General features: G+C 37.0%; 1 protein-coding gene across 2 annotated transcripts; it reads left to right on the top strand.

Annotated features, from left to right (window-relative positions):
- Positions 1-4,141: 4,141 nt before the first annotated feature.
- Positions 4,142-12,831, top strand: LOC122090483 (phosphatidylinositol N-acetylglucosaminyltransferase subunit H). Of its 2 annotated transcripts, none has more exons than XM_042660092.1 (6): positions 4,142-4,291; positions 5,500-5,686; positions 6,430-6,514; positions 7,396-7,450; positions 10,046-10,184; positions 12,522-12,831. In XM_042660092.1, the coding sequence occupies exons 2-6, from the start codon at positions 5,507-5,509 to the stop codon at positions 12,627-12,629; spliced, it is 567 nt and encodes a 188-aa protein (XP_042516026.1). In that variant the 5' UTR covers positions 4,142-4,291; positions 5,500-5,506; the 3' UTR covers positions 12,630-12,831. The 2 variants fall into 2 exon arrangements, with proteins under 2 accessions (XP_042516026.1, XP_042516025.1); XM_042660091.1 differs by having other exon boundaries at positions 4,167-4,291; positions 5,505-5,686.
- The last annotated feature ends 3,165 nt before the right edge of the window (positions 12,832-15,996 follow it).

Raw genomic sequence — 15,996 nt, 5'->3', positions numbered from 1 at the left:
ACTTTCTTAAACTCATAAAAAGTAACTTAATATAACATTATTTTATTGTTCTAAATTAAAACATTCAAATTGCTTGTGCTTCATTTATTCTCCCTCTCACTTGCTATCCCCTTTGCTCGATTGGTCTTATGTTTGGTCAGTACCTTGTCTTGTAAACCCCAACTGTACTAGCCATAGATACCTGTGATTTAGTCATTCGTTGAAATGTGTTGATCTCATCTTGACTCTCTCCTTTATGTTTCTTCTACACAACAAAAAATAAGTATGAGATATTTATTAAACAAGTTTCAACTGAATAAATAAAGTGAGTTGCATTTACCTTCATTTTCTTCTTTTTACTAGTACATCCATCATGCTCAGCATCTCCAGCCCTCGGGCATGTCCTCCTATTGTGTCCTTCCTTCTTGTAGATGTCCCATCTAATTGATGATGATCTCTTATTGAAATCTGAAAGAAGTGCTTCTCCTGCTTATCTTTTTTCTGGTTTTGTGAGGTCTATCTAGTAACCTCTTCATATTTGGTGGTAGTACTCTCTCATTATGAGCATCGTCCTTCAATCCTGCCATATCTGAAAGTGGATGGATCATCTCGTTGTATGTATCCAAGTATTTTCCAATACTGAAAAATGGATCACGATAGTTGACCAACTCTCCCCTTATGTATGATATAGAAGCTGCAACATGGATAAAGGTATGCCAGTGATTTCTCAAACTCTACAATCACATATGTAATGGTTCAGATTAACCACAAATCTGTTTCCAAATTTATCTAAGATCTCAAATTGACCTTCACCTGTTGGTCGACACCTGCAACGCCTTGCTTCTTGCTAAACATTGTTCAACTTCACCATAACCCTTGGTGTTACTTTACCCTCCCACATGGTTGCCTTTTCATACCTTTTATGTAGCCTACCCATTATTTTCACCCTCAGGTGATCAACCAATGTGATAATGGGTTTGCTCCTTAAGTTTTCAACCCATTGATTAAATGACTCAGTTATATTGTTCGTGATATGGTCACTCATTGCTCCTATATCAAAGGCATGCATTTACCACGTCCTCGGGGGGGGGGGGTTTCATTCGTACAAGTATGTCTTCTCCTTAATCTCCTTGATGCTATTCATTTCCTTTTGAAACTGAGGTTCAGTTGAAGCTTGTGAGACAACCAAAAAGTGTAGTCTCAATAGCATACCAGGGTGATTTACCTTCAGGTTTTGATATAGATGCCTAATGCAAATTCTTTGGTGAGCACAAAGGAAGATTGTGGAAATCACATATGATAGTCCATACACAACACATATGGAAAATGTTATGACATTAAGATGAGCAATTGAAAATACTTATAAAAAACAAAAAAAAAGGAAAAAATAAAAAGAAAAGTATACCTTATGTCTGTTTGACATGAACGTGAGTGACATATCATCACTGTCAACAAGTAGAGCATCTCGTAAATTATTCATAAACCACATCCAGCTATCCTTACACTAAACTTCAACTACACGATATGCAATAGGAAAAATACCGTTGTTCCCATCAATAGATATTGCACTCAACATAACCCCTCCATATCAGCCCTTGAGGTGGCAGCCATCAAGACCAATGAACTGTCTACATCCTCTCAAGAAACCCTTACTGCAAGCATCAAAACAGATAAATAATATTTTAAAAATCGAATTATCTGACATACGGTTCATAGTCTCAAACTGGATCTTAAAAATACTCCCAACATCCTTCTGAAGTACCAACCTAGCATAAGCAGATAATTTTGCATATAACGTGGAATGGCTTACTTCATTAATCTCCAGGGCAATCCTGCGTGCCCTGTACAGCTTGGTGTAGTGGAACTGAAGATCATCATGTTTTCTGCATATGATCGGTCATGGTTTCTATTTTCATTTATGGTTGAACATTCAATTGTTGAAGAAGTTTCATTGCTATTCATCTAGATGTAGCATACTTGTTCTTGTAGTATATACTCTCTCAAAGCTTTTCTGAAATGGTGCACACTTCCATACACATTACCTCCAGATATCTCCATCTTGCCATTTTTACCCACATAGTTATGTTCACCAAATTTACCATAACTCTTCATATTCATATCCATATAGGTCATCATAAATTGAATCCTCAACATTTTTCCCATACCATCATCATTTATAGATTCACTGTCATTTTTACCATATTCTCTTTCACTTTTATCATCACACTCATCTTCACTGCCAATTTTCTAATATTCATCATATCTAACCATAGAGTCATCCAAACATACATTGTTGTTGCTAATAGTCCCGACAACCTCATCATACACTCTCAGTCTCTTACCAGTAGCTTCACTTCTGCTACTAGCTCCTCCACTAGAAGTAGCAGTGCTCACACACCTTGCAATGGTCTTGGTACATTTACCTCCCCTAGCAGTAGCTGTAGCACTTGCAGTAGTACTTTCACTTCCACTACTATTAGCACTAGTAATAGCCCTACATACATCAATTTTCCCCTTGCTCTGACCAGGACGAGCACCATATGGTTGCAAAGGCTGTTGACATTGTCCAGCAGGTTCATCATCAAGTTCACCATCTCTATCATTAACCAGGCTGCTAGGGAACTGGTTAATTGTAAATTCATCGGTTGCAGACTTGCTGTGAACAATGTCATCTACATATATATTTATCATATTACAACTATGCAAACCAAACAACTCATACACTGATGGATCATCTGTTACCTCCCTTATCTCATTGTTTGGTAGTATACACTTCACTTTGAAAACTACATTGTGACCCATAGGCACTTGTGTGATGAGTTAATCGTAGATGTCATACACCATGTCCAAGTAGCCATATAAGTCTGAATCAATAATTTTAACTATAGTCTTCCCACTCCAATGGTATTTAATAAACACTTAACATTCATTTATAGAAAAAAAATCAAATGTGAAAGCAGAGAAAATCAATAACAATACTTAATACTCATCAATACAATATGTGGAGAGGCATTTTAGGATCACAAGTTGCCAAATAAGTTATATTTGTCATGGTAGAGGTTGATAATGAAATTAGGAACTGACAACTAAGAAGATAAGCTAAATGCATTCCCAAACAAGCTGAAGCATTGGAATGGTAAACTGTTCATCAAACATTTTAGATAATACACAAGTTAAAGCATTTATAATAACAAAATAACCTGGTTAACTCATCAATCCAAACTTAACATAAATAATTGATATTTTCTAACTCTTTTTTATTTTATTTTTTTCAAAAAATGATCAATAGTTTCATAATTTACCCTCACATGTGAATAAAAACAACATTTGAGATAAATAGATATGATATGGATTCCTCTTACAGAGGCTCTCACTTCCAAAAGATTTTCAAAAATACTTACCAATATTGGATTTAAATATGTCAATGTGAATCAGAAATACAAATTAGACAAATCCAGATAATTAAATTCAATGATTCAATAAGCTCCCTCATTTTTTGAATCACTTAACAATAATCGCCAAATAAAATCGAAATATACAAGAAAATGAGGTAAAAATCTCAACATATGAGCACATATCGCAAGATCATCACCCCAATTGTGAGATAATTATTTGTGCTGCGAAATCTCATCATCATCTTCTAGAGATTTACACTACTTAATCAATATGAACTAAAAAATAAAAAAATTCTCATCTCCATTATGCCACAGGATGTAAACCCTAAATGTCCAAGAAGAAGAAGTCGAACCCTACATACCTTGGGGGAGGTTCGCGCGTCGAAGGGGAGAGGTTCGCACGTCGGAGGGAAGAGGTTCGCACGTCGATCAGCTTTCTACCTGAAAATCGCATGCTGGAGGGCACGATCGAGTTGCAGGTTACCGTCTTCTTCTTCTTCTTGTTCGACCCTATTTGAGTGAGCCAGGAGTGAGAAGGAGATGGGTTTAGAAGAAGAAATAAAAGGGAGGGCAATATTTCTTATCACAATAGGTGGGGGTGTTTTGGGTATTTTGTAAAAAAACTAACAGATTTTCATTCACTTAATACGGTAAGCTAACGACAGGGACCGATTTAGAATTTTTTGAATTTTTAGGAGTGGTTTTGACGTTTTGAAAAGTCCAAAGGATGACCTTGAATAAAGACCAAAGTTTGCGAGGTGGCAATGCAATTTTCTCATTTTATATATAATCTCACCCGTTTTAGAAGTGAGCCTCGTCGTGAACAGTTATTTGCCGGGAGATCGACGTCACAGTCCTCTAATGGCGTCTAGAACGAGAAGATCCAGAGGGTTGCTTGCGCATGACCACTGAACCAGGTACCCTCAGTTCCTTTCAAATTCATCGATTTCATCTATCCCATTTTCAACCCTAGATTTAATCAAAAGCTCTTGAATTTGCTAACCCTCAGACGTTCAAATTAAGTTAGCATCTAACATAGACAACTATCTGTGCTAGAAGAACTCTCTAATCTGTTGTCTATCAACACAAACACACCGAGAAATCATCTAATCATAAAAAATTAATCCGAGAAACAGATCCATTGTAGGGCGGTGGATGGGTACTACACCGACAGAGATTCTCTCAATGTGTTTAATTCGCAGTTTATGCCAGTGGTGGTACTGCACATTCACTACTTCTTGCAATAATCTGGAAGATACCCCTTAACCATACAATATACAATATCATCATCAGTGGGTAGTAAAAGAATTAGGTGGGGTGAGAGTCTAGGAGTGATTATTCATTGGATGTAGATGTTTATGAGTTTGTCATTAATGGGCTTGGCAATATAAGGCCAGTTGGAAAATGCTGAACTTGTAATGGAAGAATCCTTGTGGAAAGGATTCTGTCTCAGCAAGTTCGTGTATAGCATATTGAGTATCAGACTAATGGTTGCAAACAAATTGGAAAAGGAAAAGGTTGAGTTTTTTAAAAGTTAAAGATGCTCGTCTGAAAATGCTCGGAGGTTTTGGCGTGCTAATGGCTGTCATTTTCGACTTGTATTCTTAGCAGACGAAGAATGCTGAGTATTTTGTAGCCGTTTCTTTTCTCAAGTGGTTTCTTAGTCTGGCATAAATAATAAAAAATACTTATATGCATTCCGATTTGTTATGCCATCTTGAATGATGGATTTAGTTATGTTGTATATGTTGTCATATTATCAACTAGATTATTTAACAAATTAACATTTTGGAAAACCAAACTTAGTCTTTCATTCACATTCCATGCATATAATAAAGGAATTGGACAGGTATTTAATAACAACTTCATAATGCTCAACACATAGACATTATTGATGGTTATGGGACAGCAGAACTTATTACTCCATTTATCTAAGAAAGTGTTGTTGTTATGAAGTAGCTTCTCTTAGTGTTACTGGTGTGACACTTATATAAAGATATTGATTCACACAAGCTTCAATTAAGCAATTTAGATACACAATGTATCATTGACTGACAAATGGTTCATGCTATTTACAATGGAGTTATAACCAAGGATTGTTTGAATGAATATTCATCTGCTTCAGTTTAGGAATGACCAAGGTCACCTTTGCCTATGGGAGATACACCTACATTCATGATAACCATGATGGACCTTTCGAAGCAGTTGATGCTCACCACATTGTCGTTCAGAGGAGTAGCACAGGGAGGTTTCTGGCATACATTGCTTCCATCCTCTTGCTGGCAAATGCCTTTAATATCTTAACGTACAAGGTAGATATTTGTCTCTCTTTGCCGCATTCTCTTTCTTTTTCCCTTGTTATATTTCCCAGTCCTGGATAGATATTTAAGGAGACTACTGCTTCACTTTCCTAAATGGCTGGAATTAGGTAGAAATGAATTTTCTAATTGATAGTGATTTTGGATGTTATTGTTTAGATGCTCCCACAATCATTCTGTTTCTGAATGTTTTAGCACTGCGTTGATGCTTGTTGAAATTCATTCTCAACTGGGCCTTGGCAAGCAAATTTTTCGAGGGATTTTCAATATTTTTAGTGCCTCCTTATCTTAAACTGTAAAGAAAAGGAAGAAAACAATCTTATAAATTTGAATATCGAAGAGATCTCAAGATCTTTTATTCAAGAAGATTGTTTTTGGGATATTTTGTTATCACCATCACCATTCTATTATTAGTACATGGGAAAGAGCTTAACATATGGTGGGCCACATGATTTAGATTGGAAACTAAATTTGGCATGTGGCCATTCTAGACGATAACCCCATTTGTCCACTGGTTAGAATGACTAGATTAGCCTCCATGTGGCAGAAATGGACCTCAGACAAGAAAATGTTTTTCTTTGTTGTTATTACTATTACCACTGCTGCCGCTGCTACTGGTACTACTAATGCTATTACAATTATCGTGGTCGTTACTAACAATGATGAGATTGACTTAACCTCTAAGTTATCACTAATAATACATAGCTGATATGGTTGCTTTGCAAAATGAAAAACAGGAAAATTTACATGCTGTTTTTCTTTGGAGCACTCTTTTGGGTTTGTTATTTGCCAAATCATCGCATTGGAAGCGTGTGGTAAAAGGTTAGTTAAGCAGATACTCAGTTTTTTATATTTACTGATGGGAAAATTCAGCAACTGAAGCTTTCTTTTCATGGTAGGCATCCTACCCATGATCAACATCATAGGGACTTTACTATGATAGTGGCATTTGCCTCTCTTGCTTTTGTTTTTTATTGCACATGGTCAATCCTTTGTTCTATTTGGTTTGCCTGGAGAGCAAGTTTGTTTTGGAGCAGTTAAATTAATCAGTATCACAAGAATCCTGTTGCTTGTAGCACAAATAAATTCACAGAAACTTGGAAAAAGTCTGAAAAACTTGATAATAGGACTACAAATAACAATAAAATTATTTTAAAGTTCTTTTATTTGTCTTTATTTGTTCTATGCAAGGAAAGCCATGGAGTACAAAAACAAATTTAGAAATCTAAGTCACAGCTGAGTTTAATTACACTAAGGACCCACTACTAGCTGATTACAAGAATACCAAGAGTTCTTGACAATCTACTTGAGCCAACAATTCATTGCTTCTTTGACTTTCTTCCTTTTTCATCTTGAAGATTTAGGTCCAGTTGGGCCCACTCAGGCATATATTAAAGACTGGAACTCTAACTCCTGTATCTGTCTCATGGTCTGTTTTCATATTTATTTCATGTAATTCTGCTGTATCCCTCTTAATATGTAAGATTGGGTTGAGGTATTTAACATTTCCTTAAGCTTACATTGAACTGAGTTTGAATGATTTTCAGCCTCTCCCACCCTAATTTTAAATTCATCCTTGATTATTTTCTTTATTCTCCTTTTTTCCCCCATGGAATTCAAGCAAGCATGAGTTATTGTGCTTGTTGTTTGTTTTCCTAGGAATCTTCACATCTTACTACTTAATTTATGCTTGAATAAAACAGAGTCGGTGGTGGTTATGCCGACATTTGGTGTGCAACTCGAGACACACTATGGAAGGTAGTATTGTCTTTCAAAACAGAAATTTTCTATTAATTAAGATTGTGTTTAATTATTGTTATGAAAGTTATTCTGGATGAAGTAGTTTGTTTTGTTATTATTTCTGATTTATGAAAACTTAGAACCACAGTGAGTACTTCCATATGTCTGTAAATGCGAGATTTTGTTTGCAGTGATCCTTGTTTTCTTTAATAGACACTTGTGGACAAGCTGATCAACCAAGAAAAATTCAGCCATCAATAGAAGACAAAAATTAGATTAAAGGAGGAGAGACTGCTCGTCTCATTGCAATAATAACCAGAAAAGAGAAGTCGTGTTGGCATCTTAACGAGGATTCTTTACTGATGCAAGCATACATATAATGACCAATTAAATTCTCTCTCAGGAAATTTATGATGACTGTACTGCTGAACCTGGGGAACTAATTAAATAACAGCATATCTATAAAACCCAGTGCAAATGACTCATAAATCTTAACGACTGCTAGAAAAAGTATTTGCAGCTGAAAGCTACAATAGCCACTTTGCCACCATTAGTGCTGGAGGACCAATGTGGCCTAGTCAAATGAAGGGAAATGCTAATGCATTAGGTGTAAGGGCTAAGGATAAAAGTCCACAAGACTTTACAAGAGTACACCCTCAATTTTTATTTGTCAAGATTAAGGATTTTCCCTTCATATGGTAATCAATTATGTTAAGCTTAGTATAGATCAGGGCTCACATCTTATGTTAAAGGTTGTCCTAAAATAGATCCTAAATATGGGTTACTTCTTGAGACTTGCAGGACAGTGATCAGGCTTTAAGGTTGTTGACTTACAGAAAAGGCAAGAAGATTGGAGTTTGGTAGGTATGAGAGCTAGAAGGGCCACACTTTTATTGTTGTAAAATGAGTTTTATGGTTTATGGTTAGATATTTAGGGCCGCAGAAGTGGAGCCTAGTTTTGAATTCACGGGGGTTGGATTGTTGGAATAGGTTGGGTCTAATATGTACTAATGCAGGAATAGATTATAGGAAACTACCCCAGCAGTTTATAACCCCAAATAATACAAATAGGACCAGGAAACAAAGAAATAAGACCATCAAATAAACCCCAAAGGACATAATACCCATTCAGGAGCAAAACCAGCCCAAAACCCAACCCGATAGGAGAGAGAAAGACCTGCTATAGAGCTGGAGAGAGAGAGGTGCGGCCAGGTCTATAGGAGTTCAATTGAGCTGCACTCTTCGGCATAGATAGTCCCTAGGGAGGGGACAAAAACCCCCAAAGTTGAGAGGATTCTAATGGCTGGTTGTGAAGTTACAAGCTTTCTTGATTTTCTGACTTAGGACAGAGAAAACTTCAAGATTCTGTAGAACAGTTGCTGGACAGATTTGGACAGCTCCAAGAAGAGGACCGAGTGGTCTAATAGCAGCCTAGAACACACCCTTAAAAGTGTTTACAGATCAGAGGTCAGAGGAGGGAGATATCGAGATCGATCTCTCTCCTAAAATCTTCACTGATATTGGTCGGTTCTGGACTGTAGCTTCTAACATAATCTGAAATTTACTTCTTGAATGTTACAACAAATAAAATAGAAAAAGAAAAATAGAACAGGTGGGGGGTTGAGAAGGGTGAAAGAGAATAAAAGAATGGGTATCTCACCCCTCAGGTTTTGGGTATCACACCCCTCAAAGGTTTAGTTATCTCACCTCTCAATAACAATTTTTTTAGCTAAAAAGGAAACACTCAATAATTCATTCATTCAAATCTAAGAAATATCAGTGCATAGGCTCCTTTATTTAAAGAAGGTAGAATTACAATCATACTAAGACTAGGAACTAGTTTCCAAAGAGGACTAGACACTCCTACTACAACTAGGAATTCAAAATAGGACTAGGATTTGACTTTATGACTCCAACATGGATTATGACTAACTAACTAATAGTTCATATAGGACTTTACAACCGACCAATGGCCTAATGGACTTTTATTGAATTAAATAACAACTAATTAAACTAATGAATTAAATCCCGTTTTCCTACATTCTACCTATATTTTAGGCCTATTATAGTGGCCCATTTAAAAAAAAACCCATAGGATCAAAGGCCCAACACATATATAACACAACCCAAGGCTTATTTGTAATAAAATAAGTGCAAGTGACTTATCTACATCATGTCCATATGGAGAAGATGGTACAAGGGAGAGGGAAAAAGTTCATTGTTTGAGTTCTCATATGTACTTAATCATTATGATCATGATAATCAATACTATTTGGTAAGTATTGTAATTACATTTTATTCATTTTCTTATTAATAATGATTAGATAATTAGAAATAAGAGAATAATTAGAATGGACAAAGGAGCCAACCAAAAGAACTAGGCAAATGGAGTAAACTATCAGATGTTTTCGTGGTGCTTCCCTCAACTCTTGGTTGGCTAGCTCATCCTCCGAAGAACTACAGTGCTTTATGAACCTGGGTGTTCCTCATGAATCCTAGACTATACCAACTAAACAACCTATCTTCTTGGCAAAATACAACTAAGCTTGTAGCTAGTTCTATTTGTTATTATTAATTTTATTGTGTTCTCAATATTTTTTTTTCCTCATCCAGTGGGAGAATTATCCATCGCTTTGTTCCCTTGGGCAAAATCTTGAAACCTCTACTGAATGAGTGTGTGACACCTGTTACTTGTTATTGGAGCCTGGCTTTGATTATACGTGGTGAATCAGAACTGATGTTAGTTTTTCAGGTAAAAGTTCTTCCTGTATTCATGACCCTCTGACCTGTTTATGGTTACTGTCTATTATATTTTGAAGTTAAATGTGGTTCCGTAAATATGAGAACAATACTAATCCTGTTCTTCAAAAGGATACCTTCCCTAGTTACACTTGAACCCTAGATTAGGCCATGTAGAAAGCTGTGGGTATAGTTGGTGATTGTGGGTTTCTCACTCATTCACCAAGAGTTTTTTTTTTTTCTTTCTTTTTTTTTGGGGGGGGGGAGGTGTTGTGGGTGTGGGTGTGGGGGGTGGGGGTTTGATTCTCCCACCTAAGTGAGGCAGGAATCAATCCCCTGATCTTGCTAGCAACAGCTGGAGACCTTACCTCCAAGCTAAGGGTGGCACCTCAACTAAGTCCAATATTAATTTTAAGAGGAAATTACACTCCCCTCCCCTGACCTTTGGCTTAATATCATGTTCCACCCACGTACTTTTATATATAGCACTAACCTCCCCTATCGTTTGAAGATTCTATCAAACGACCCCAAAGTGACTGACGTTGTTAAATTGGTCTTTTTTACCTTTTTGGTATCTACCTTTCAATCTTCCTTCTGGAAAGGGGTTTCAACCGAAGGAAGATCGAAGGGGGTTCAAACCAGAGAGAGGAGTTGCAGGGTAGTGGTTTTAATGGATTGGGAATAGTCGAAGGATTTACCGGACTAGCCGGACTGTTTGAAGATGGCATGGAGGCCGGCGTCTACAGTGAACTGAGCAATGGCTTTGCTTATGGAGTCTCCTTGGGAGGATTTGACGCTGCTTCCCCCTAAGGGATGGGTTTGGTGAGCGTTTTTGTGGGTTCATAGTAGCTCTTGATGGATAGAGGGGAGCACTAATCGTCAAACTCTGTTTCATTGGATTTCGTGACCTCTGAACTGAGTTCTACTATTTAGAATTCATGGAATCCTGCGTAGAAATTGATGTTTGGTCCTAGAGGATTAACTGTTTGGTCCTAGAGAATTAACTGTCGGACCAGAAAAAAACAATTGAGGCCCATAAGCATCAGCCATCAAGGGCCTCAGGTGATGTGGCCCTCAATTGCTCATCTTCCCAAGTCCTTCCTTCCCAGCAACAAGAAAGAAGAAGATATTAAAGTATTGGGAAGATGATTATCTCAAAAACCTGCAACAACCGATTTAGCGTCATCTAGATTTACAAGTTCTTCTCCTCTTATGCCTTACCTTAGATTCTCTTTGTTTTGATTTTCTATAAAATTTTAATTGTCTCGCCTCCATCAGTTTTCCCATTCGTTTAAATTGCTATCTTCTAATCCTCAAGAAATGATACCCTCGCCTTCTGATGCTCAAAAATCCTAAAACACCCAACTTTGGTTTCATCCCTATTCATGATAGGTCAATGAATTACTATAATTTTAGCAGAACAAAATAGCCTGGCAATGGTGGAAATTCCTCTGCTGGTTTAATTTTTTGGAGATATAGAGTTATTCACTCTTCTTCTCCATGGAACTGTGAAGAAGGAGGTTCTGTTTAGTTTTTTAGGGCTTAAAGCTTATTTTGTGTGGGAAGGTAATTTTGGTATGAAATTACATGTTTGAAGGATGATGTCATCACTTAGCAGGGTTATCTAACGGAAGGGGTACGATTGAAAGCATCTTCAAACTAGAGGGGAGGGTGTTGGTATATATGAAAGTACGTGGGGGGAACTTGCCATAGTTCAGGGGAGGGGAGTGTAATTTCCTCTAATTTTTAAAACTTTTGGGAGATATTCCTACCTCAATCTCCTTTCGGGTAGTGCGGCATCCAGATTTAAATCAGAAGCCAACCAGCAAAGGTACAGAGAGAACCGAGAAGGAAAATTGAGTTGATGGGATGATTTAATGCAATCACAGGGAAAAGTAGTCAGTGAATGAGGTAGGAAGAAAGGGGGAGGTAAGAGCCAGCTGTTCACCATGAACAGACTTAGTTCTGCCCATCAACCTTACTTTACCTTGTCAACCATGTCAACCATTCCATTCTACTTAAATTCACTTAACAGTATACTGGTATAGGTAGACTAATACCCCTTCCCTAAAAACTTACCTAAAATCAAAATATTTATTAAAATTTGTAGTCCCCTTTTAGACCCCACAAATAGGCTTTATAATTCAACATAACACAATAAAAACCCCTTAAAAGAAAAGCCCAACTGATAAACTCAGAGACCTTTTATTTTTATAAAATACACCCCACCCCTTGATAATACAATCCTCTGCTGGAAATACCAATTTCATTGACTGAATATAAAGATAAAGCCACCAAATGCATAGATTCTTCTGCATCACTCTTGACTAATGGGGTTGGCATTCTGTAGGAACTAAGACCACCGGTGAAAATGTTGGTTCCTATCTGGAAGGCTTTGTGTGCTGCCACAGATAGTAAAGAAAGTTCAGATACTGACATAGAAGGTGATGATCGTTAATCTTCAAATGTGGATGCTTTATCTCAACTAAGGGAAGCACATGCATCTATGAGTGCAACCAAAATTTTGTAATTTATCTTTGAAATCTTTTGGTAGCAAATTTGTTTGAAAAATTGAAACACATTTGCTGACAAGCAAGTAGTGCACTTTATATTTCCTCCCCTTGGGAATTTGCAAAAAAGTTTCTTTTCTTTTTTCTAAATGCTTTGGCCATTTTCTTGGTTTTTTTTTTTTTATGTATATTTTATTTTTGTGGAAGTTGGCACGGAAAAGAAATGCAATATATTGTCATCATAAAAGAAGAGAGAGAATGTGCAGCCTTTGTGCTTACTTTGAACCAGGCTCAGCACCCTGCATCCTGGTGTTTCTTTGCATGGATGTATTGTGGCAATCCAGGGAAATTTTCTTTCATCCGTTTTACTTCCTCAGACAAAAATACCACTAACTAGATTCGAACATTTCATCTCATCTTGTAAGTCTTCCTTCCTTGTATTTCATATAGATTTTATTCCTCCAAACGATTTTTTCCCCTCATTCTATTGGAGTAGGGAAGAGGGGAGAAGTGCAACTTACAGAATATGCATGCAGATTATCTGTCAGGTTGACTTGGCATGATTGTCCCAGCAAAAAGGGAAGAAACTAAAAGAATTGGCATCAGTGTTGCCCCATCTTGAAACAGATTCAAAAGTTAGATTCAGATCCTCTCCAGCTGTTAGGACGCCCAGTGCGGTATTTGAAGACTGGGGGACCTGAGCACACAACTCAACACATGGGCATGCACCCGAGGTCCTCCCAGCCATTGGATGTGAATTGGGACGCCTAGCGGCTTGGGAGGATCTGACTCCAGTGCATGCCAATGAATGTGGTACATATGTCAGTCCCGGATCTTCTCCAGCATGCACAAGATGGCTGACAGCATCAGATTCACACCCCCAGCCATCAGACGCACTAGCGTGCTGGAGAGAATTTGATTCCACATGTGAGCCATGTCATTGTTCTGCTTGATCCCCAAGCCCCACTCTCAAAAGGGTGTTTCCCTCATTGTCCCCATGCATGGTGGCAGTTGGCATATGTTACTATATTTCCTTAGGTTGTGTTGGTAGTCATTCAGTTTCAAAAATGATGTTCTATGTAAAAAACAAAATTTTCAGTTTTATGTCAAAATTTCGTTTTAAAATAAAAAAGTGGTGTTTGGTGAACCTGTTTTAGGAACGATTATGTTACAATCCAGCTCACTGAAGGGCCCATTGACGCCTCCGCTGATGACATGGTCCGAACCACTACAGCTGAACCTCTTCGCACACCAGGGAGGATGAGGAAACGACCTACAAGGCTAGATGATTGTGTAAATAGGGTGCCAGTTGTAAGGGGAATTCTGTTAGAATTTAGGGTAAGTGTTAAGAAATGATTGGGTGGAGATCATTGCGTCAGGTAATATAATCTGTTAGAAAATAGCCTATAAGTATGTAATTTTTAGTGATGAAGGATATGAAAAATATACCCAATTCCTCTCTTCTTCTTCTTCTTCTTCTTGTTTCGAGGAGGTCGCTACCCTCTAAGTTAGCCTTCTTTAGAAAATTCCCCTTTGAGCAATTGAGCCTAATAGATTACCTTAGTTGTTCACCTTTTTTTTTTTCTTTGTATTTGGAACGAAACCGAAATGACGGAATAAGGTTTTGTTGTTCCATCATTTTGGCAAAAAATATACTCAATTCCCCTCTTTTTTTTTTTTTTTTCAAAATAATTAAAAAAAACATCAACTTGATACCAAATGCTTTAATCCGTTTTTTTGTTCCCATAGAATGAAAAAACATCTTACACTTCATGGTGGTTAGGGCTATCCGGGCGAAGGGAAACCATGGAGGACAGCAACATTGAAAACATAACCTCCCAGGCTTCCAAAAGGGGGAGAGAGATAATCAGCCATCTTTGCCCTACAACCACTAACGTCACATATAAAAAGAGAGAATTTCCATTTATGCAATAATTAAGCTTGAACAGATTTGTTATTGGAAACATTGTATCAAAACATTCTCCTTCATGTGATAAATTACTTATCATGGTTTTCTTTGATGGCTGATGGCTCCGTCTAGTTTCTAAAAGTGAGGATACTTGAAATTTTGGGTAAGAGAAGTCACAGACTGTGAGAACTTGGTACCAATTTTATTGCACTTGAAAACCGAAAGGAAAATAGCCACGTAAGAAGTGATTGGAATTAGTTAGTTAATTGTTTATTCACTTGAAATTCCAATGATATTGGACAAATTTATAACTCGTCTGCACATTCTGATTGAAGGAGGAAGCCTCTTTGTGCAAGAACCATGGTTTCAAAAATCGGTTTAGGATTGGTGAAATCGCCCAGATCAGAGTTCTCTGATCCATATCAGTATCAGTCAAGACCGATCCCAATATTACGAACCTCGGTAAGAACATATCACAAATAGATCATTTTCACTTCTGAAACCTAACTCTCTAAGTCTGAAGTCTCAGGCTCTCTGTGGTTTGATTTCTATTTGTATTTATTTTACTTATTTCTATTTTTACAAGTGTTTGGTATAATTTATAATACTTATTTTAATTTATATTAAATTAAAATAAATCACAAATCACAAATTACTCTCAAGCTATTTGTGATTTATGACAACAAATCATTTATGTTGACTTTTGAACTACCTTAAATGAGCATGTGTGCTAAACTACTCAAAATAAAGGGTAAATAGGTAACTTCAATATGTTTTATATTTTTCCAATAAAAAGCCCTAAATCCTATCATCTCCCTCGCTCAAAGCGCAATGTCAAAAATGAAACATGGAACCTATTTTCTCATTATATAATCTATTTTATAAATAGAAACTTAGAAACAACCTCTCGGCAAAGCAAAGGGTAAGGCTACTTTCACACTTCCCCCTCCTAAACCTTGCAGTAACAAGAGCCTCATGTACAAGGTTACTCTTTTTTTTCTATTTTTAATTTATTGTCACAAATAATTTATAAAAAATAGTTAATAAATACAAATAAAAATCATACCAAAGAGAGCCTAAGTCTTAAGTCTCAGTTTTAACAAACATTTATAGGCCTTTGAGTGGAATAGTACCTGGATAGCAAAAATTTATGTTCGATCCCGGGGGAGGGGGAGGGGAGATCAATCCAGCATCACAAACATGTAGCTGGTTTAGTTCACTTGAGTGCAGAACATCTACAACTCTCACCTATAGTGGCAGAATATGACCTCCACGAGAGAAACAAGAACTACTACTGCCTTTTTCTTATGATGGTAAATGTAATAGCCCCGTCTCGACACACATCCACAATCACTGTACAATTCATGTTCATGTGTCCTGTTGGGTCAAAACATTAGCGATATCTG

The sequence above is a fragment of the Macadamia integrifolia genome, chromosome 10, assembly GCF_013358625.1.
Source record: "Macadamia integrifolia cultivar HAES 741 chromosome 10, SCU_Mint_v3, whole genome shotgun sequence".
NCBI lineage: Eukaryota > Viridiplantae > Streptophyta > Magnoliopsida > Proteales > Proteaceae > Macadamia > Macadamia integrifolia.
The sequence above is the reverse complement of the archived record's forward strand: the minus strand, read 5'-3'. Positions and strand labels throughout refer to the sequence as shown.

Excerpts from the sequence above, each read along its gene's own strand:
- LOC122090483 (XM_042660091.1), top strand. Across the intron at positions 6,515-7,395 it reads TTGGAAGCGTGTGGTAAAAG|AGTCGGTGGTGGTTATGCCG; the intron begins GTTAGTTAAGCA and ends TGAATAAAACAG. Across the intron at positions 10,185-12,521 it reads AACTGATGTTAGTTTTTCAG|GAACTAAGACCACCGGTGAA; the intron begins GTAAAAGTTCTT and ends GGCATTCTGTAG.